The sequence below is a fragment of the Zalophus californianus genome, chromosome 7 (assembly GCF_009762305.2).
Source record: "Zalophus californianus isolate mZalCal1 chromosome 7, mZalCal1.pri.v2, whole genome shotgun sequence".
Lineage (NCBI taxonomy): Eukaryota > Metazoa > Chordata > Mammalia > Carnivora > Otariidae > Zalophus > Zalophus californianus.
In genome coordinates this window covers 51,545,040-51,566,018 of record NC_045601.1, presented here as the reverse complement: position 1 = coordinate 51,566,018, position 20,979 = coordinate 51,545,040, and the positions used below count along the sequence as shown (strand labels likewise).

The 20,979-nt window shown below is 39.3% G+C and overlaps 1 protein-coding gene across 5 annotated transcripts in view; it reads left to right on the top strand.

The window, feature by feature from the left end:
* The window catches only part of FIG4 (FIG4 phosphoinositide 5-phosphatase), a 129,789-nt gene that overhangs the window by 68,759 nt on the left and 40,051 nt on the right, over positions 1-20,979 (top strand). For 4 of the 5 annotated variants that reach the window (XM_027603007.2, XM_027603010.2, XM_027603012.2 and 1 more), the window contains 6 exons: positions 3,292-3,350; positions 4,740-4,887; positions 7,903-7,986; positions 10,139-10,334; positions 12,876-12,958; positions 18,717-18,803. In XM_027603007.2, coding sequence (XP_027458808.2) covers positions 3,292-3,350; positions 4,740-4,887; positions 7,903-7,986; positions 10,139-10,334; positions 12,876-12,958; positions 18,717-18,803 — 657 coding nt within the window. The remainder of the gene's footprint in view (positions 1-3,291; positions 3,351-4,739; positions 4,888-7,902; positions 7,987-10,138; positions 10,335-12,875; positions 12,959-18,716; positions 18,804-20,979) is intronic. The other variant, XM_027603009.2, reaches the window with a different exon arrangement.

The following is a 20,979-nucleotide window of genomic DNA, read 5'->3' as shown; positions in this document are numbered from 1 at the left end:
GCACACGCACACACACACACACACACACCTTAAATAATTAGTCCACACTTTTTCATTCTTCTGATCTGATAGTCTGATTCTCCTATGATAAAAGCAACTGAGATTAGACTGGTGTATTTTGGATGTGGATTCATGGAAGTCACTGGTCATCTTTTTAGGTTACTCACAACACATCTCTATGTAATACTTGATTCTGTTATCTTGCCGGAATTGACATCACACTCATTGATATGTAGTTTTTGGAATCTATTACCCTCTCACTTTTGAGCATCAAGACTGCATTTGCCCATTTTTAGTGTAAGTTCCATTCTTCACTCTTGGAAAGATGACTGATCCCAGTGGTACCAGGACACTTGAATTCTTTTAGAGATGCTCTGCTGTTCCCTTTCATCTCTTGGGCTGTGCATGCTTCTCTTTTGTTTTTATCTTTCCAGCATGAAATTTCTCATGACTGTTGAAGATAGAAAGAAAGCTGGAATTAAGTAGCTCTCCTTTCTCTGTCATTATTTTCAACATGGCATTTCTAACACCGTTCTATGTGTCAGACACACAGTAGGTGCTCAATAAATGTTGAAAGACTGAATGAATTATCCACAAGCAGCAGGCACAACCCTTTTCTGTTCTTTTCATGCTATAAACATTGCTATTCAGAAAGCAGCGTGAGGACCTGCCCCTCTGGCCTCACCCAGGAGCTTCTCATCAATGCAGAATCTCAGGCCCCACCTGCTGAATCAGAATCTGTCCTTTTACAGGATCTCCCAAGTGTTCGTGTGTGCACTGAATTTCGAGAAGGACTGTTCTAAGCATAACTTCGGTCTCAAGCAAAACTTGAAGAGCCTTTCATATTATCATCTCACTTCCCCCCCTTCACAGTTCATTAGGCGTCATGTTCCTTTTTTCCATCATCCTTGGTTATGTATTCTGCTTGCCATCTCTAGGAGAGTTCTCTCTGTTGCCTGTTTCATTTAAATACCCCCTATTCTTCATAATTGGGATTATTCAAGATTGTAATGTCAGCGTTTTATTTTCAGAAAGTCTTTCATTTATTTAAAATGATCTTTTTAGCATTTTTGGTTATAGGTTCTTTTTTTCTCTTCTGAACCTTCTGAAAAACTATGTCTTTAATACACTTTGATATACCATTTCACATCATTCCCCTTCCTAGAGCTCATGAACTTTGATATAGCATTTTCCCCCTAAAAATACAGTTTATCAGAATTTGATTTAGTATTAAATCCAATGTTTCAGATTCTCGGCTCACAGCAGATGACTCTTCTGGCGGAAATCCAGGTGATTGAAATTCCCTACTCTCCTCTGCCTGGCCTCTGTAATCAAGGAGTGAATATTTACAGTTAAAGATTAACAGGGCCTCTACTATTTTCTTAGGGAACTTGTTCTTTAGGACTATCCATTCACTTAATGATTTTGCTTAACTGTTGTAATTAGCTATACACACAGACCCATATACATAGAGCAGAGTGGCGGGGGGAATAATCTAGTTCTCAGAAAACCACGTGCAAGAGAGTGTTGGTGGTAGAACTTGGATCAAGGTCCTGCTGCTCATTGGCTTGCAGAGTAATGCAGGCACATTCTCTGGGGAGAAGTAAAGAGCAGCTCCTAGAGTCTGGCTTAGTATACCCAAATATTTTTTAGCTAAAAGCCGATAACATCAGAGCATCTTGACTCTCAGGTGTGTTCATGGCATTTTTGTAGATCTTTGACACAGTTGAAACAAGAAAGGGGTTGGGAAATAAATGAACATGTTGAAGACCTCCTATGCCAAAACTTCACAAACATGTTTTAAAAAGATAAAAAAGGAGAATACAGGTAGCAACCTCTTCGACCTCAGCCGCAGCAACTTCTTCCTAGGAACATTGCCAAAGGCAAAGGAAGCAAGGGCAAAAATGAACTGTTGGGACTTCAGCAAGATAAAAAGCTTTTGCACAGCAAAGGAAACAGTCCGCAAAACCAAAAGACGACCGACAGAATAGGAGAAGATATTTGCAAATGACATATCAGATAAAGGGCAAATATCCAAAATCTATAAAGAACTTATCAAACTCAGCACCCAGAGAACAAATAATCCAATCAAGAAATGGGCAGAAGACATGAACAGACATTTTTCCAAAGAAGACATCCAAATGGCCAACAGACACATGAAAAAGTGCTCAACATCGCTCGGCATCAGGGAAATCCAAATCAAAACCTCAATGAGATATCACCTCACACCAGTCAGAATGGCTAAAATTAACAAGTCAGGAAACGACAGTTGTTGGCTAGGATGCAGGGAAAGGGGAACTTCCTACACTGTTGGTGGGAATGCAAGCTGGTGCAGCCACTCTGGAAATCAGTATGGAGGTTCCTCAAAAAGTTGAAAATAGAGCTACCCTATGACCCAGCAATTATACTACTGGGTATTTATCCCAAAGATACAAATGTAGGGATCCGAAGGGGTACGTGCACCCCGATGTTTATAGCAGCAATGTCCACAATAGCCAAACTATGGAAAGAGCCAAGATGTCCATCAACAGATGAATGGATAAAGAAGATGTGGTATATATATACAATGGAATATTATGCAGCCATCAAAAAACCGAAATCTTGCCATTTGCAATGACGTGGGTGGAACTAGAGGGTATTACGCTAAGCGAAATAAGTCAATCAGAGAACGACCTGTATCATATGACCTCACTGATATGAGGAATTCTTAATCTCAGGAAACAAACTGAGGGTTGCTGGAGTGGTGGGGGGGTGGGAGGAATGGGGTGGCTGGGTGATAGACATTGAGGAGGGTATGTGCTATGGTGAGCGCTGTGAATTGTGTAAGACTGATGAATCACAGACCTGTACCTCTGAAACAAATAATACATTATATGTTAAAAAAAAAAAAAGACAGTAGGAAGGAAAAAATGAAGGGGGGGAATCGGAAGGGGAGATGAACCATGAGAGACTATGAACTCTGAGAAACAAACTGAGGGTTCTAGAGGGGAGGGCATGGGGGGATGGGTTAGCCTGGTGATGGGTATTAAAGAGGGCACGTACTGAATGGAGCACTGGGTGTTAGACGCAAACAATGAATCATGGAACATTACATCAAAAACTAATGATGTAATATATGGTGATTAACATAATAACATAATAAAATTTTTTAAAAATTAAAAAAAGTTAACTTTGAAGTATGAGGCAGCATCTTACAATAGACCATAAACCCCTCTAACACAGTGAATTATAGAAAGCCAGCATTTAAATTTGGTCCATCTTATCCTTTTATTTATTTTTTTAATTGTATAGTTATACTTACTGGTGGACACCAGAGGTAATAAAACATTTACCACTGCCGTATGATGAAGGTAGGTACTGTTTCTCTTTTAGTTTTTATACCAACGGATTTTGGAATTATTCCTAAATGAGCTTGAAGCATTAAATTCTTGGCATGTAATATTTCATTAAAAAGGAATGACTACTCAGTTTTATGTTGCTGCTATAATAGGGGATTGTAACATCTTAGACAACTTTTTTAAGGGCAGCGATTGTGTTATACCTCTTTTATCCAAGTAGGCCAGTACTTTGTACTGTGTTTTATAGTTATTAGGTATGTCCCTGAAATGTCTAATGGATATATTAGTTTACCATTTTAAATTAGTACTGATTATATTTCTAGATATTTGGGGGTAATGGGAAGGAAGTGAAGACCCACTCACAAGGAGAAATAAAAACTTCCTGTGTCTAAGCAGTGGAAAAAGATACAGATGTGTATATAAAAGTACATTTTAGTCACTGAAGTTTAAATTTCATTTCATTAATTTGTCTGAAAGGCAGGAAAATTTTTATGTTAAATGAATGAACTCAAATGTACAATACATTCGAATGATGTTTCCAGTTGAAATAATTGCTCGATTTTAAATAGAGTGTAGTGCTGTTACTGATTCCCCTGACCTTGAACAAGCCAGTTTTCCCAGTTGTGAAAGGGCACTAAGTAAGAGCGACTCCCAATCTGGAACATTCTGCTTGAGGACTCCCATCTAGTCATGGTTAGGTATTCCAGCTTTGGGTGGTAAAGGCCATAAACCAAGATTACAAATGGTTTTTAGTTCTTAATAAATTATTAATTTTTAAAAAGTATTTGTAACCTTGAAATTCTGGGGAAAATCATAACTCATATTGCAAAGGTTTGTTGTTCTAGGAGAAATGAAAGGACTTTAACAGTCTAATGTTGGCCATAAATAGGATTTGAAATATAAAGGAAAATTTAGTGAAATAGCTACATGATTTTTATCTAGAAGGCAGGGGGTATTTATTTAAGAACAAAAAGGAATTTAAAGAGCTGAGTATTTTTTTTTTAAGATGTTTATTTATTTGAGAGAGAGAGAGAGAGAGAGTACAAGTGGGGTGAGGGTCAGAGGGAGAAGCAGACTCTCCGCTGAGCTGGGAGCCTGATGCAGGACTTGATCCAGGGACTTCAGGATCTTGACCTGAGCCCAAGGCAGATGCTTAACAACTGAGCCACCCAGGCGCCCAGAGCTGAGTAGTTTGGTTTCTAAAACAACTCCCTGCTCCCACCCAGACTTTCGGGGGCTCTCCTGCCTCCTTGGAGCTTGTCACATTTGGCTTTGCACTGTATATTCTGTGCACATATCTCATCTCTTTCCCAAGTATATGAGTGCTAGAGGCAGGAGCTAAACATTGTTTGCCAGATGTCATCTAAAGAGTTTACGGAGTAACAGGCTTATCTCTCTTAGTTATCTGTGCTGCGAACTTAAAGAAGCTGATAGTGAAGAAGTTCCACAAATATGAAGAAGAGATTGACATCCACAACGAATTCTTTCGACCATACGAACTGAGTAGTTTTGATGATACCTTTTGCTTGGCTATGACAAGCTCAGCACGGTACGTTGTGAGTGCCCTGAGACTGTTGTAAGGATTTGGGAACTTTAGTTTTCTTGGTCTATATAGGTATGTCTTGCTTTGCCGCAAGTCCATTCCGCAAGCCTGCTAGTGGGGATTGTACAGCCTCTGAATACCACCTATGATGGGGAGCCCGCTGCTTCAGGAGGCAGTCCATTCTAGTGTTAGACAAATGGAGTTAATTTCTTTCCTTTGGTAAGTTGAAACCTGCCTCTCATTGGTCCTAGTTTGTCATTTGGAATAAACTCGCTTTTTAAAATTGAACATAGAAATCGAGAGCCAGCATAAATTAGTTGGAAAAAAGCGTAGTCTTTGGTACCAGAAAGGTAGGAATGTGAATCATAGATCAGCCGCTGCCCACCTGTGTGACCCTGAGAAAATTATCTAATTTATCTACCTAGAAAATTAGTCTCAGTTTCTTCTTTTATGTAGATAAGGGCGTGTGCATTATACACGTATATACACATACATGCCAAGTGCCTTAATGGGGTGCCTGACACAGGTGGGTGACTAATAAATGGTGGCTCTCATTATATTATTATTTTTATTAGGAATAGGACAAGTGTGGTTCTTTTTCTGTATGATAGCCCTCCAGATATTTGAGGAAGCAGTGTTAATTTTTTTCAGGTAAATATCCTTCATTCTTTCTTTTCACAATTACTGTGTCATTGTTTCCAGACTCATCATCTTGGTCTGTCACTTTTGAATATATTACATTTTTTCAGAATTTGGTGGGATCTTTTAGAAAAGTGTTGGGACAAGAGTAAGAAAATTAGACAAAGCAAATCACTTCTTGGTTATTATATTTTATATTAAAGTTTGCATTTTTGTATTTTACATTTTCTTCCAATGTGATATAGGTATGCTAAACTTAATGTACATGTAGAAACATATCCTATGGTTTTGTTTCCGAGAAGCCATTCTATATTTTGCTTTAGTTTCAGATGGAAAGTTTAGAATTTTTACTTGGTTGACTTTCAGTTAAACTTATTAAAAGTTTAGAAGTTTTAACCATAAGGTTATTGTCATTTCCAGAATATTTCACCTCAGCAAAGGATGAATGATTTTATGCATATGTATATATACAGCTGATTTTTTATTTGCAGGGGTTATGTTCTGTAAAGTTCCTGAAACAACTGGATTAGAGAGTACTGAACCATTGCTTTTTGGGGAAATACAGGGCTAGGTTCCTGGCAAGCCTCGGGTCACAACATTTTTATCAGCCAGTCAAAACATAACCATGGGGGCGCCTGGGTGGCTCAGTCATTGGGTGTCTGCCTCCGGCTCAGGTCATGATCTCAGGGTCCTGGGATTGAGCCCCACATCGGGCTCCCTGCTTGGCGGGAAGCCTGCTTCTCCCTCTCCCACTCCCCCTGCTTGTGCTCCCTCTCTTGCTGTGTCTCTCTCTGTCAAATACATAAATAAAATCTTTAAAATATATATATATATATAACCATGTTATGTTGTTTCTGTTTAAAGATGCCTTATTAAATATATATTGTTGATTTATTAACATTGAACTCATAGCAGAGAACACTTTTTATTAACATTGAACTGACAGCAAACAACAGTATAACTCATATGAGATCAAAGCTTCTCCAACATACGTATTTCCTTTTTTTTTTTTGAGGTTTTATTTACTCATTTGACAGAGAGAGAGAGAGAGAGTGAGCACGCACAAGCAGGGAGAGTAGCAGAGGGAGAGGGAGAAGCAGGCTACCCGCCAAGCAGGGAGCCCAATGTGGGCCTTGATCCCAGGACCCTGGGATCATGACCTGAGCTGAAGGCAGACACTTAACCGACTGAGCCACATGGGCACCCCAAAACACATGTTTTCTTTCTAACACACAGCTCTCTTGTGCCTAGAAACGCTAGAGAGCTTCAGCACTATGCTTGGGGTCATTTGAGACAACAAGGTTACCAACAAAAAGCACAAAAAGGTGAAAAACATGGCAGTAAATAGACCGTGGAAAGGACACTTGCTTATAGCATGAGAGGTGAAACAAGAAGGCCGAGTGTCGCCTTCTTCTCCATCAGCTGAGAACATGAGCTTTGGGTTACTCTAATTTTTCACTGTTCTACACGTTTGCAAGTGATCATGAAAGCTCTGAGTGTTGGTTTTGGGGTTACAAGTAAATTTTAATGAGCAAACAAATTCTCAAATAAGGAGTCCACAAATAATGAGGATCGACTGTATATGTTCAAAAAGAAAGAAAAATTAAACCACTTACATTTTTAAAACAACATTTTCTCTTGAAGAGGCATTCTGGATCAGATTCAATTTTACTTTCTTTTCCTTCAAAAAATGTAGTGGGTCACACTTGGAGCGTTATCCTTGCCAAAGCCATAATTCTCATCAGCATAAACCATGCAACTCTGGTCTTTCTGGCATCTATGAGGAGTTTGGTCTGGTTATAGCAATAATTAGGAGGTAGGTTTTGCACAGTGCAGAAGTAGCTTCAGCTTATCTTCGTATGTGGTAAACTAAAAGTTTCTATTTAAAGTGTTCTAGTATTTTAATGAATTAACCCCAGCCTAATGAGGTAGATGCTGATACTTCAGTTCCAACACTCCTGTGTTTTTGATTATTTTGTCAGCCTCCCTGAGTAGTATAGTGTAATAAAAACATTGTGCTTTGCCATTGGTTTTATGAATTTAGTTTTACCTGAAAAGTAATTCTGATGTATAAACAAAGTGTATACATTGTGGCAACAATTTAGATATAACTCTGTTCCAACAGAGAAAATCTTAAATTCAAAACCACTGGGTCTCATAATCACGAAGAAAATTCATAGTGAAGACCGAGAGCTTGAAGTTACCTGGTGCCATTAGTTCATGGGGGTTTATGGCCTGGATCACCTAAGCTCCCCTGAACATTTGGCTCAGAATATATGTAGCTCTGAGGGCTAAGAAGGAATAGTATGAGAATGTGAATTGAACAAAAGTATCCTGTGGGTGGACAGTGATTCATATGGAATTTCTTTCCTCTTTCTTCAGTGACTTTATGCCTAAGACCGTTGGCATTGATCCAAGTCCATTTACAGTGCGTAAACCAGATGAAACTGGAAAATCAGTATTGGGGTAAGATTTGCATATAGAATGAAATTTTAAAGATTCATGTAAAATAATATGGCACTTGCAATATAATTTTCACCAAAAAGAATAACTTCAAGTCACATAGTTTGGAGCACATTCCATTTATTGCATCTGTGCAGGTGATTTATTCATAGTTCTGGGATCACTAAAGAATTCAACATTGAAAGAATTTATAGGAATTTCAGCAACGTGGTGCATTTTATTATTTTAAATTAGAAATATCACAGATGGCATAGGGACAGGTAGCAGATATTATGTGTTATATCCTATAAATAACTCAGCGTTCTCAGTTTCCCACAACATAAAATACTTAGGTAAAAATTTATAGTCATTTTATTTATTTTTGTTGGCATCCTGAGGAACCATTAAAACAAATATGCTCAGGTAGAGAAATTAATAGATTTTCTGTATATTACTGTAACATTGTTTTGGGGAAGACTGTTAAATCCAATAATTTGAGGAAGAAGTCAAATCATGTCTCCATCTTCATGCTTAGAAACTGGAGTGAGATGTGATATGTTCTGGCATGAGAATCTGTTACTGCCACTGACCTGAATAATCCCAGTGATGAGATTTTTTTTTAGACTCTGGCCAGAATCCCTGGCTAGACTGTAGATATTGAGTCCTAATTGTATTTGTGAGTGTGTATGGGATCCTGGTTGGACTCCAGCTACATGAGTGGTTTATGCAATGGGATGTACATTACTATTTCCAGATATACCATTTCTGTGGCTTTAAATAGCTGCATGTTAGGCCTTGGACTGGAAACTATGGAATTTAAGAGATGTTCTCAGGAATTCAGAATTCAAGGAGTTCCTGGAATAAATACATAAATAACCAGCTACATTATTGTATGGCACAGAAATGCCACTGACTTTAATTTTTACTTTACAGAAAGTCAGAAACTAACTTATTTTCTATAATATCTAACCCATAGTCAGATAGTACTTCATTTTCCTTTCCTAGAACGGTTCAGGATATTATGGCATTTTAACTCTTTTATAGAGAGTAGTTTTTAAAGAGTGAAATATTAAACATTTTTCATAAAAGCCAAAAATTTTACTATAAAATATTTTATTTTTTTAAAGATTTTTTTATTTATTCATTTGTCAGAGAGAGGGAGAGAGCACAAGCAGGGGGAGTGGCAGGCAGAGGGAGAAACAGGCTCCCCCCTGAGCAAGGAGCCCGAGGACCCTGGGATCATGACCTGAGCCAAAAGCTTAACCGACTGAGCCACCCAGGCGTCCCTATTTTCTGAGTTTAAAAGTAAACAGTATTCTTAACTACTCTCATACTTGGAACTAAAAGTAAATACTTTTATAAGTCTGAGTTTTGGGTTTTTTTTTTACCCATCTATTCCCTACTATTAGTAGGAATGTCTAGCAGATATAGTTATTTACTAATAACACAAATTTTAAAATTTAGTTTATGTTCATCGGTTGCTCATTACTATGGTACAAATCATCAGCTGATGCTGTGATTGATAAAAATCATAGAAGGAAAGGAAATTTACATGGATTTGGCTATTGACCTTTTCTTGAATGTTTTACAAGTTGTAGCAAGATAATATTACTAATGTCCTAAACACATAGTTTACTATTATTGTACCATAAATTTTGAAAATAATGATTTCACTTACCAAAGGAAGACACAGTAACCAAGTGGTGAGAAGACTTTTCTGCATTGGTTTACACGCACTTACTGGTTTATTTTCTGAATTTATTTATTTATTTATAAAGATTTTATTTATTTATTTGACACAGTAAGAGAGGGAACATAAGCAGGGGGAGTGGGAGAGGGAGAAGCAGGCTTCCTGCCGAGCAGGGAGCCCGATGTGGGGCTCGATCCCAGGACCCTGGGATCATGACCTGAGCCGAAGGCAGACGCTTAACAACTGAGCCACCCAGGTGCCCCTATTTTCTGAATTTATAATAGGGCTTAAATTCATTTAAGGTCAGTACATGTACATGGTAAAACGTTAAGGTTTTCCCTTAATCACAACTTGAACCCAGGAACTAGTTTCTCACAGCCATTTTCTTGTGCTTCACTAGCACTAAGGTTTTGGACAGAATCATACATAGTGAATGTCAAGGATTTGGCTTAAAGATGCTTTATATCAATATTCATCTTTTTAAAGGAACAAAAGCAATAGAGAAGAAGCTGTCTTACAGCGGAAAACGGCAGCCAGCGCCCCGCCACCTCCCAGCGAGGAGGCTGTGTCCAGCAGCTCTGAGGATGACTCTGGGACCGACCGGGAAGAGGAAGGCTCTGTGTCTCAGCGCTCCACCCCAGTGAAGATGACAGACACAGGGGACAGTGCCAAAGTGACCGAGGTGTGCGGGAGAGGAGCTTGTGTCTGGCATGAGGCTTTGGACGATGATCTCTAAAATCCTACTTTCTGTTAAAAGGCTGAGAGAAAAGGTCGCATTATCTCATGCACACCATTCTAATGTGAGGTGTTTGAGGCACTGCAGAGATGAATACTTTTTTTTTTTTTTGGCTGAAGTATAATTTGACATACAATATTATATTAGTTTCAGATCACAACATAGTGATCCCACAATTCTATACATTATTCAATGCTCATCATAAATGTAGTCACCTATGACCATACAATGTTATTACAGCATTATTGACTATATTCCCTATGCTGTACTTTTCATCTCTATGATTTATTTATTTTATAACTGGAAGTTTGTACCTCATAATTTCCTTCACCTTTTTTTCCTATGCCCGTACTTCCTTCCCTCTGGCATCCACCAGTTTGTTCTCTGTATTTATGAGTCTGTTTCTGTTTGTCTGTTTTTTAGATTCCACATATAACTGAAATCATGTGGTATTTGTCTTTTTCTGTCTGACTTATTTCACTTAGCATAATACCCTTGAGGTCTATCCATGTTGTCAAAAATGTCAAGAATCTCATTTTTTATGGCTGAATAATATTCCATTGCTTGTAGTATATGTGTATAAATACCACATCTTGCATATCCATTTATCTATTTATGGACACGTAGGTTGCTTCCATATCTTGGCTATTGTAAATAATGCTGCAATAAACATAGGGGTGCCTCTATTATCTTTTGAATTTGAATTGTTTTTGTGTTTTTTAGGTAAATATTCAGTAGTAGAATTACTGTATCATATGGCATGTCTGTTTTTAATTTTTTGAAGAACTCCATTCTGTTTTCCACAGTGGTTGCACCAATTTACATTCCCACTAACAGGGCATGATGGTTCCCTTTTCTCCACATCCTTGCCAACACTTGCTGTTTATTTCTTGTCTTCTTGATACTAGCCATTCTGACTGGTGTGAAGCGATAGCTCATTGTGGTTTTTATATGCATTTCCCTGATGTTGAGAGATGTTGAGCATCTTTTCATGTGTCTCTTGGCCATCCAGATGTCTTCTTTGAAAGAATGTCTATTCATGTCCTCTGCCCATCTTTTTAATCAGATCATTTGTTTTTTAGGTCTTGAGTTGTAGATGTTCTTTATATATTTTGGATATTAATCCCTTATTGGATATATCATTTGCAGATATCTTCTCCCATTTAAGAGGTTGCCTTTTGATTTTGTTGATGGTTTCCTTTGCTGTCCAAAAGCTTTTTATTTTGGTATAGTCCCAATAGTTTATTTTTGCTTTTGTTTCTCTTGCCTGAGGAGACCTATCCTTAAATATATTGCTAAGACTAATGTCCAAGAGATTATTGTCTATGTTTTCTTTTAGGAGTTTTATGCTCTCAGGTCTCACATTTAGGTCATTAAGAGATGAATACATTTAGCATAGACATTATTGAAATGGTTTCATTTTGAAATAAAATCAGTGTTTTTCAGGATGAAACCAGAGAGGGAGACAAACCATAAGAGACTCTTAATCTCAGGAAACAAACTGAGGGTTGCTGGAGTGGAGGGGGGTGGGAGGGATGGGGTGGCTGGATGATGGACATTGGGGAGGGTATGTGCTATGGTGAGCACTGTGAATTGTGTTAAGACTGATGAATCACAGACCTGTACCCCTGAAACAAATAATACATTATATGTTAATTTAAAAAAATTAAAAAAAATTGATGTTTTTGTTCCCATGTATAACAATAAATTTCTTATCACTTCAGAATTTTTAACCTGTCCGCTTTTGAGCGGCACATCCACTTGAGGTCCATTTATTTCCTTGCTTAGCACGTTGTTGGAATGTAGGGTTTGGACCTGGATCTCACAATCTTTGCATAGCCCCAGTGGGAAATTCATCCTGTTCAATTTGACATTACCAATATAAGGGAACATAAAAGGAAATAAACTACAAAAGAACCAAATCTAGCTTTAGGTAAATTTAATTCCCGGAAGTAGCCAAAAGTCATAGAAGTAGATATGGCAAGTAAAATGTGATAATATAAGAACTGAATCCATAATTCCAGGAGTTGGCAAATGACAGCCAATTGTCAAAATCCAGTCCACTGCCTTTTTTTATAAATAAAGTTTTATTGGAACTCAGCCATGCCTACTTGTTTACATATTGTGTATGGGTGCTTTTGCACTCTAACAGCAGAGTTGAGTAGTTGCAGCAGAGATGACATGACCCAAGGAACCTAAAATATTTACTATCTGGCCCTTTGCAGAAAAAGTTTTCTAATTCCTGCATTATACAAAAGGAACTAGTAATTATTTAATAGCTTTTTACCCTAAAACAAAGTATTTTTAGTGGAAACAAAATCAGATTTTTAAAAAACCATTCACTGAGAAGTTTAATGAATATATTGAAGAAATATTGTGATTGCTTTTGTGGAAAATTTCCCAGGTTCATTTTCTTCATCTTTGGAAATAATTAATATGCTAGATGTCTAAAAATTCTTCCTGGTTCCTTTTTGTTTTTAATTCCAGAATGTGGTCCAGCCCATGAAAGAGGTATATGGAATTAACCTCTCAGATGGTCTCTCAGAAGAGGATCTCTCCATTTATTCAAGGTAAACTACTTATATGTAGAAATTAAGAAAAAAATGCAAATGTATTATTACAATACCTTACAGCTAGTATAACTTCTAAAAATGAAAATGGTCAACAATACAGAAGGAAATGAATTCCACTTGGAATACAGTAAAAGGGGGCGCCTGGGTGGCTCAGATGGTTAGGCATCTGCCTTCAGCTCAGGTCATGATCCCAGGGTCCTGGGATCGAGCCCCACATCAGGCTCCTGGCTCAGCAGGGAGCCTGCTTCTCCCTCTCCCTCTGCCTCTCTCCCTGCTCATGCTTTCTCTTCTCTCTCTCTCTATCTCTGTGTCTCAAATGAATAAATAAAATCCTTTAAAAAAAAAAAAAAGGAATACAGTAAAAGGTCAAATTCTGAAACATTGGTTTCTATTTGGAGTTAAAGGGCCTATTGCCTAAGACTCTCAGTCCCCTCAAAGATAAAAATTTATGATGTGTCCATGTATCCCAACCAGCTATGTATAAGCTGCAAGCTGAAGTACACATACATTTCTTTTTTTATTTTTTTATTATGTTAATCACCATACATTACATCATTAGTTTTTGATGAAGTGTTCCATGATTCATTGTTTGTGCATAACACCCAGTGCTCCGCACAGAACGTGCCCTCTTTAATACCCATCACCAGGCTAACCCATCCCCCCACCCCCCTCCCCTCTAGAACCCTCAGTTTGTTTTTCAGAGTCCATCGTCTCTCATGGTTCGTCTCCCCCTCCAATTTACTCCCCTTCATTCTTCCCCTCCTATCTTCTTTTTTTTTTTTCTTGACATATATTGCATTATTTGTTTCAGAAGTACAGATCTGTGATTCAACAGCCTTGCACAATTCACAGTGCTCACCATAGCACATACCCTCCCCAATGTGTATCACCCAGCCACCCCATCCCTCCCACCCCCCACCACTCCAGCAACCCTCAGTTTGTTTCCTGAGATTAAGAATTCCTCATATCAGTGAGGTCATATGATACAGGTCGTTCTCTGATTGACTTATTTCACTCAGCATAACACCCTCCAGTTCCATCCACATCGTTGCAAATGGCAAGAGCTCATTCCTTTTCATGGCTGCATTGCATTCCATTGTGTATATATACCATATCTTCTTTATCCGTTCATCTGTCGATGGACATCTTGGCTCTTTCCACAGTTTGGCTATTGTGGACATTGCTGCTATAAACATTGGGGTGCACGTACCCCTTCGGATCCCTACATTTGTATCTTTGTGGTAAATACCCAGTAGTGCAATTGCTGGATCGTAGGGTAGCTCTGTTTTCAACTGTTTGAGGACACTGTGCATTAGGTCTCTTTGGCTTATTTATTACACGTTACACATTTGTACCCTTAAATACTATTCATCTTATCCTCCCCCTACCCCTTATCCCCTGGAAGCCACCAGTTTACTTTGTTTTTTTTTCTTTTTATAGGTTTGACTTTTTAAATGAACTAAGTCAGATAAAAAGCTGGGTTCAAAAACTGGTGACAATGACAACTAGGACTTATTTTAAAGTTGCTCTCATTTTAGTTTACTACCAAAGCAGCAATCAAGCAGTACAAAGGATACGCACCAGGATACAACCCCAGCTCCCGACAAGGTTACGCATGAGGCTCGGTGGTCAATGCAGCAGCCCTAATGGTAAAATCTGTCAGGGAGAGAGAAGCCCACTGCCCTGTGCTCACTGCATGTTTCACCACTGGCTCAGGAAGGGGCCCCATCAGCATGCCAGGATCTACCTACCAGCATAAAAGGCAATTCTCACACTATTATACTTTCATTCTCCCAGGTTCTCAGTCTTATTGAGTAATCAGACCTGCAACACGCCTGGCTATGCCTAACCACTTAAGAACATACCACTAGACATCAACAACATATCATTTTACATGCCAATATTATTTGTGGGATTATCTATCCCAATGCTACTCTCCATTACGATATAATATTGAGAATTGGCCTATATAAACTATTTGCTTAAAGCAGTTTATTACATATTGATTCCACAAACTATTACTTAAATGTAATTTGAATATATATAAGTTGAATAACTTATTTATAAGTGCAGAACAACTAAGACTTCAAAGTAAGTTTGTTCATAATAAAAATAAAACATCGGGGTGCACATACCCCTTCGGATCCCTACATTTGTATCTTTGGGGTAAATACCCAGTAGTACAATGGCTGGATCGTAGGGTAGCTCTATTTTCAACTTTCTGAGGAAACTCCATACCGTTTTCCAGAGTGGTTGCACCAACTTGCATTCCCACCAACAGTGTAGGAGAGTTCCCCTTTCTCCGCATCCCCGCCAACGTGTGTCGTTTCCTGACTTGTTAATTTTAGCCATTCTGACTGGTGAAGTACACATACATTTCTGTATTCTTGCATTAACAAAGTCCCAAGAGCAGATACCTTCTTACAAAATGAACCTGGGATATTGACGATTGAGGACCTTGCATTTGCGTTAGCTCTGGGGTGCTGGTGGGAGTGATGGTTGAGGAGGAAGAAGGAAATGGTGATATAAGGGCATCAAGTCAGAATGTTCTAGACCTTATTAAATAGACTAAGCTGAAAGAGGATCCACTGAAAGGTTTTCCCTGAAATCATATACATAATTTTGTGTGTGTGAGTGTGTGTGTTTCTGAGGGGAAACACAAAATTATAGTATCAGATTCTCAAAAGAATCCCTTACCTAGAAATCCTCAAGAACCTATGATAACCACTGTAAACACTTCCTCAGCTTAATACATGCACTGAGAGGACCTAATTATTGCATGTGAATACCATCCCACTTCATTCAAAGAAGTTTGGCCTATGTCAACTCTATAATATAAATGAGCACTGATGTTAAGGGGAGTATTTCATTTGCTGAATCCATCAAACTGGATATTGACAGCTTTTTACTTCAAATTAGTAAGATCTGCTATAATATGTAGAATATAAAAGTGCACAGCATCTCCTAATGGCAAAAGCACTGGTATGGCTCTCTTACTATTACTGTCTTAACAGAAGCCCGTTTAGTCACCCAGAATTCAGGTCTGAACACACAGGTGCACAGTCACTTCTCCATCACAGCTGTCCCAATAGTGTGGCTAAACTCTTCAGCATTTGAAGTGAGCCTTTATAAGCAACATGATCTGGAAGAAGGAATTGTCTGGGGTTAGTGACTGCATAATAGCACTTTGCTTATTGCAGAGAGCAAGAGCACTTCAGTCAAGGACTGAAATTTTGGCTCACATTAATTAAGACAAAAGAAAGTGTCTCTTGCTTCAGGCATGACTTTTGCTTGGAGACTTTTTAGCTCAGACTGCCTCTGAGGCCCACTTTTAGTTCTCCCTTCTCAGGGAGTGAGATGCAACCCTGTTCAGCCACAATATCCCTGGGAACCAGTCTAAGAAGGGGACAAGGGCAGGCCCACAGGGAAGGGAGTATGCAGGGGAGGAAGGAATCCATGTCCTGGAATAAGATTCTGTGTTTGATATTCTGAAGAACAACACCTCCTCCTTTGATTTGTGTAACACTTTACAGTGTTTTATTTCTTCTTCGGACAACTGCGTAGTAGGCTGAAAAGATATTATTATCCCTCTTTATATGGGGCAAGAGCACAGAAAGAGCCATTCAGTGACTTACTTAGGAGACCTTTCCTGTGCTTCATGGGTACCTGTGATTTTAGACTATGCAATCGTTTTTATTCTCTTGATAATAGCTGCCCCTGCTTATGATGCAGACCTGGGGCGAAGGGGTGAAACAGAGGTCTGGTCATCTCTTCCCCTCTCTGCAAGGCGCTCTTTACTGTGGGCAGACTGCTTCTCCTGGCGGCAGGGGCATCTCCCCTCCCCACCTGTCATGGACACTGTGATGGCAGAGGAGGCCTCCCTCCATCAGTACTGGGGGTGTGGCTGTGCCAGGGGGTGGCCAAATCCTTGGATTTCAGGAACTGACTGGTACCCTTTCTTGCCCCAGCTGGGCTCTGGGGCTCTCTTAGTGCCTCCTTGGATCCAGAGGGCAGAGCTTCAAGGGCAGGGCGAGAGCCCATGTAGTTCTGGCCTAAATTGACCTCAGAAGTTCTGCCTTCTCCCACTGCAGTTCTGCACCCAATTGGCTAGTATCCACCAAAGATTGTGTGTGTAAATACAGTGCCCTGGCCTGGCTTGCCTGTCGCAGCTCCCAACTGGGCAATCACAGGACGACGTGGAGAGAGAAGGAAGGCACTGGAACTGGCATCCGTAGCCTGTCTTCTAGCTTCCTGTTCTCCTGCTTGTTTTTCCTACTTTTGGCCTCAACCACCTTCGAATTCCTGAAGATCTCTTGGTTTTGTAGTTTGGTTCTAATCGCTTAGCCCTATTCTCTATACCTTCCTTTGCCCTCGGCTTTTCTGATATCTTTGGTTTGCTATCTCAACCGGACCTGGAAGTTTTCTACTTACTCCCCAAAGCCTCAGCCCTGTGCCAAATCATCTTTAAAAAAAAAAAAAAAATTCTGGCAATGATTGTGCACATGATTTGGGAAGTTTAAAGTTCTGTACAAGTAACAGGTGTTATGTGACATTGTTCCCCAAAAATGGATCAAAAATGTTTACTTACTAAGATAAAAATTGGATAAAAGTAAGTTATTTGAAAGTTTTCCAGTAGCACCCTAACAACTTAGTAATTGGTAATTTCTGCAGCACTTTTCTTGACCTTTAAAAAAAAGCTAATAAAAAATAAATTATTGGGGAGGCTATGTGCTATGGTGAGTGCTGTGAATTGTGTAAGACTGATGAATCACAAACCTGTACCCCTGAAACAAATAATACACTATATGTTAATAAAAATAAATAAAAATTTTTAAAATTTTTAAAATTTTTAAAAAAAGAAAAAATAAATTATAAAAGTATCAATAATTATCAAAGGAAAATATTTTAAATAGTAGAAAATTGGGAAAGGAGTCAGCCCTTTAATCGTGCCCCATAACCTCCCAGGGCACATTAGAACAAAATTACAAGCCATGCCCCTGAAGGGAAGATGGATGCCTGGAGCACAGCCCACACTAGGATAAGTATGCACTTGAGAAATAGTGGGTGGTGCTTGGCCTATCAGCCCATTGGCCCATTGCAAGGGATCCTCCTGTCCTGTGGAGCTGGCTGGGGGCGAGTCCCTGTGACTCTTAGCTTTAGGGCTGGATGAGTGTTGTTCCGGGCTTCTCTAAGGAGGGGTGGTGTGGCTGTGGGGCTCAGCAGGTGGTCTCCTCCAACCCCCCCCCAGCCCCGCCCCACAGTTGAAAGTACGTGAGTGGCTGGAGTACACTTGGGGATTCTTGTGGCCCTAAGGAGACAGAGTCCACATGCTGGGTTTTCAGCAGTGTCCCTGCTTTGGGAGATGGATCCCCGGCCTGATCCTGTTCTTTCTTTGTCATTTGTCCCACCGCAAATGCCTCTGCTCGTGTTCTGCTAGCATCCTGCTGCAGTTACCCTTAGATAAGGGAGGCTCTGAAAGTTCATCCTCCTGGCTTCAGAAACACTTTGGTTCAAGTTCTATGTCACATTGAAGTAAACTGAGACACAGAATTCCTCCTTCATTTGTAACGAACCCACTGTAAAATCAGGCCCCCACTTGTAAGGACAGTCTTGGGTTGCATAGGGCATTCTCGTGCGCTTTTCTAAAATAAGCAGACTGCTGTCATTTGAAAGCTCATACCATTTTGTGTAATCTGCTGAATTTATTGCAAGTGGTTCCTTCTTTAGCTTAGTTTTTATCTATTGTAATTTGTAGATTTGTTCAGCTGGGTCAGCGTCGACATAAACAAGACAAGAGCAGCCAGCAACTCTGTTCCAGGTGCCCAGATGGAGTTATAAAGCTGTAAGTACTGGATGAGACCTTTCAAAAATCTTTGTATTCATGCTATTCACAGTACTTTTTTTTGTAGACTTTTTAAAGAAAATTATTCAGTCTTGTCACCATATTAGTATAAGCACTAAAGCATCTCTTCCTGATGTCTTATCCAAGAATAACTGGGTAGCTGTGGGGATGGGAAAGAGATCAGCAGCTTTGACTTGAAATGTGCCCTTTGGAGGTGGGATTGGAGTTGCTGGAGGCTTCCCTCCATAAACTTGGCTCTCCACTGGGTAGAGATGGGTTTGACGAAATAGCTCTGATCCTGGAGACAGGATCCTTGGGTTCAATACAAGACCCTTGAGGGCACTGATGGATTTGTCTCTTCTAGCTGTATATCCCCACGGTTCTAATGACTTGCTGTAAGTTAAACAGGTGTTTAGTAAATTTTTAAACAGAATCGGGTTCATATCCTAGATCACAGCCCTACTACTTATTTTTTTAACCTTGATTAAGTAATTTAAGTCTATGTGGCTATTTCCTCATCTGCAAAATGGGATGGTAATAGCACCTACTTTGTAAGAGGGTGGTAGCCTTAAAAGCAATAATGCATTCAAAATGCTGAGAAACAGTATCTGGAAAAAGTTCTCAGTAAATTGTAATCACCACCACCATCATCATCATCTTCATCGTTATTCTCTGCTTTTTGGGACCAAACAAAGCAAAGGTTGTGACCAGGAAAGGCTCCTGATGCCATATGCCCAGTTGAGTTTCTTCTAGAAAATGGGTCGCTGTGGATATTAAATGAGGTAGTATACGTGAGGTGTCTAGATCAGTGCCTTGCATATAGTTGACATTTAGCAAATATTCTCTTCCCTTTTCTTAGAGCAACTTTATCAGATTGTTTAATACATTTTTGATCAATATTGATTGCCTAACGTCTCTGTGTACTACGTCTGCATGTTCCTGATTGATAGTTAAGAGGCGGTTATAATAATGCAGGCAAAGACTGGAGCCTTGGAGAGTACTGGCTAGGAGGAGTTAGGAAATGGAATAGATTTGGGGAATATTTAGGAGGTGAAATGGGACCTGGATACTGATTCATCATGGAGGGAGAGAAAGAAGTCCTTATCAAGAATGACCCTTAGATTTTTTGGTTTGTGTAACAGGTTTCATTGATTGATTGATTGACTGATACATTTATTCATTTAGCAGATAGGTATTGAGTACATCTGTGTTAGGACCATTCCAAGCTTTCATTTACTGAGGTAAGGAGTGCTACGGGAGGATGCAATTTGCATTTACAGTAGCATCCAGGTGGCCGTGTTTAGGAGGCAGTTGGGCCAACTGATCTGGAAGTTCTGGGGATAGAAATGGGGATAGTCATTTCATTCTGGGGATGTGCATGCCTATGGGTGATAATTAAAGCCACTGGCTAGGGATTAGACCACCTGAGAAAAGAAAATAGAGTGAAAAAAGGTCTTCAACTGAGTCTTGAGGGGATCTGAGTCTAGCAGCTGAGAGAGAGAGAAACTCCCAATGAAGGCAGAGATGGCTAATCCAAGAAGGGGAAGGAATGGGACAGTGTTTAATCACAGCCTCCCAGAAGGGCTGCTTATCCCTCCCTTCTCTCCCTGTCACTGTTTTTTTCTTTTTTTTAAATATATAAACTCCTATTAATTTAGAGACCATTTTTTCTTTAAGTCTAATTAGCAAATGGAAGTTTGGGCTCCCAAATGAATTGAAATAGATTGGCTAGAAAAGGAAAGTATTTAAATGTGTTAGTAACAAAATAGACTCTGTTAACTAAATCATATTATACAAATTGATTATTCCATTAAAATAGTATGGCACAACTTGGGAGAAAAAGATGAAGTGACCAGAGCATACAAAATAAAAGTATTTTGTGTTTTCTTCCATATTGCATCTACTTTGATCCACAGTTGGCCTTGCAGTAGTTACTTTTAAATTCTTTTCTTAAAATGTTTAGTATTTACTTTTCTGAGTCCTAGACCTTATGAAAACCTTATGGATCTAGAATTTTTTTAACCTTTGCACTTAATTAGTAAAGAATCTAACATGAGTGTCTTTTTGCACAGCATCTTCAATAGGGTAACAGAGCCCAGTAGGTTCAGCATTGTGTTGTCATGGCAACTGCCCAAGAGTGTTGTTGTGGTTGTTTTGGGGGGGATGTCTTTGTGTA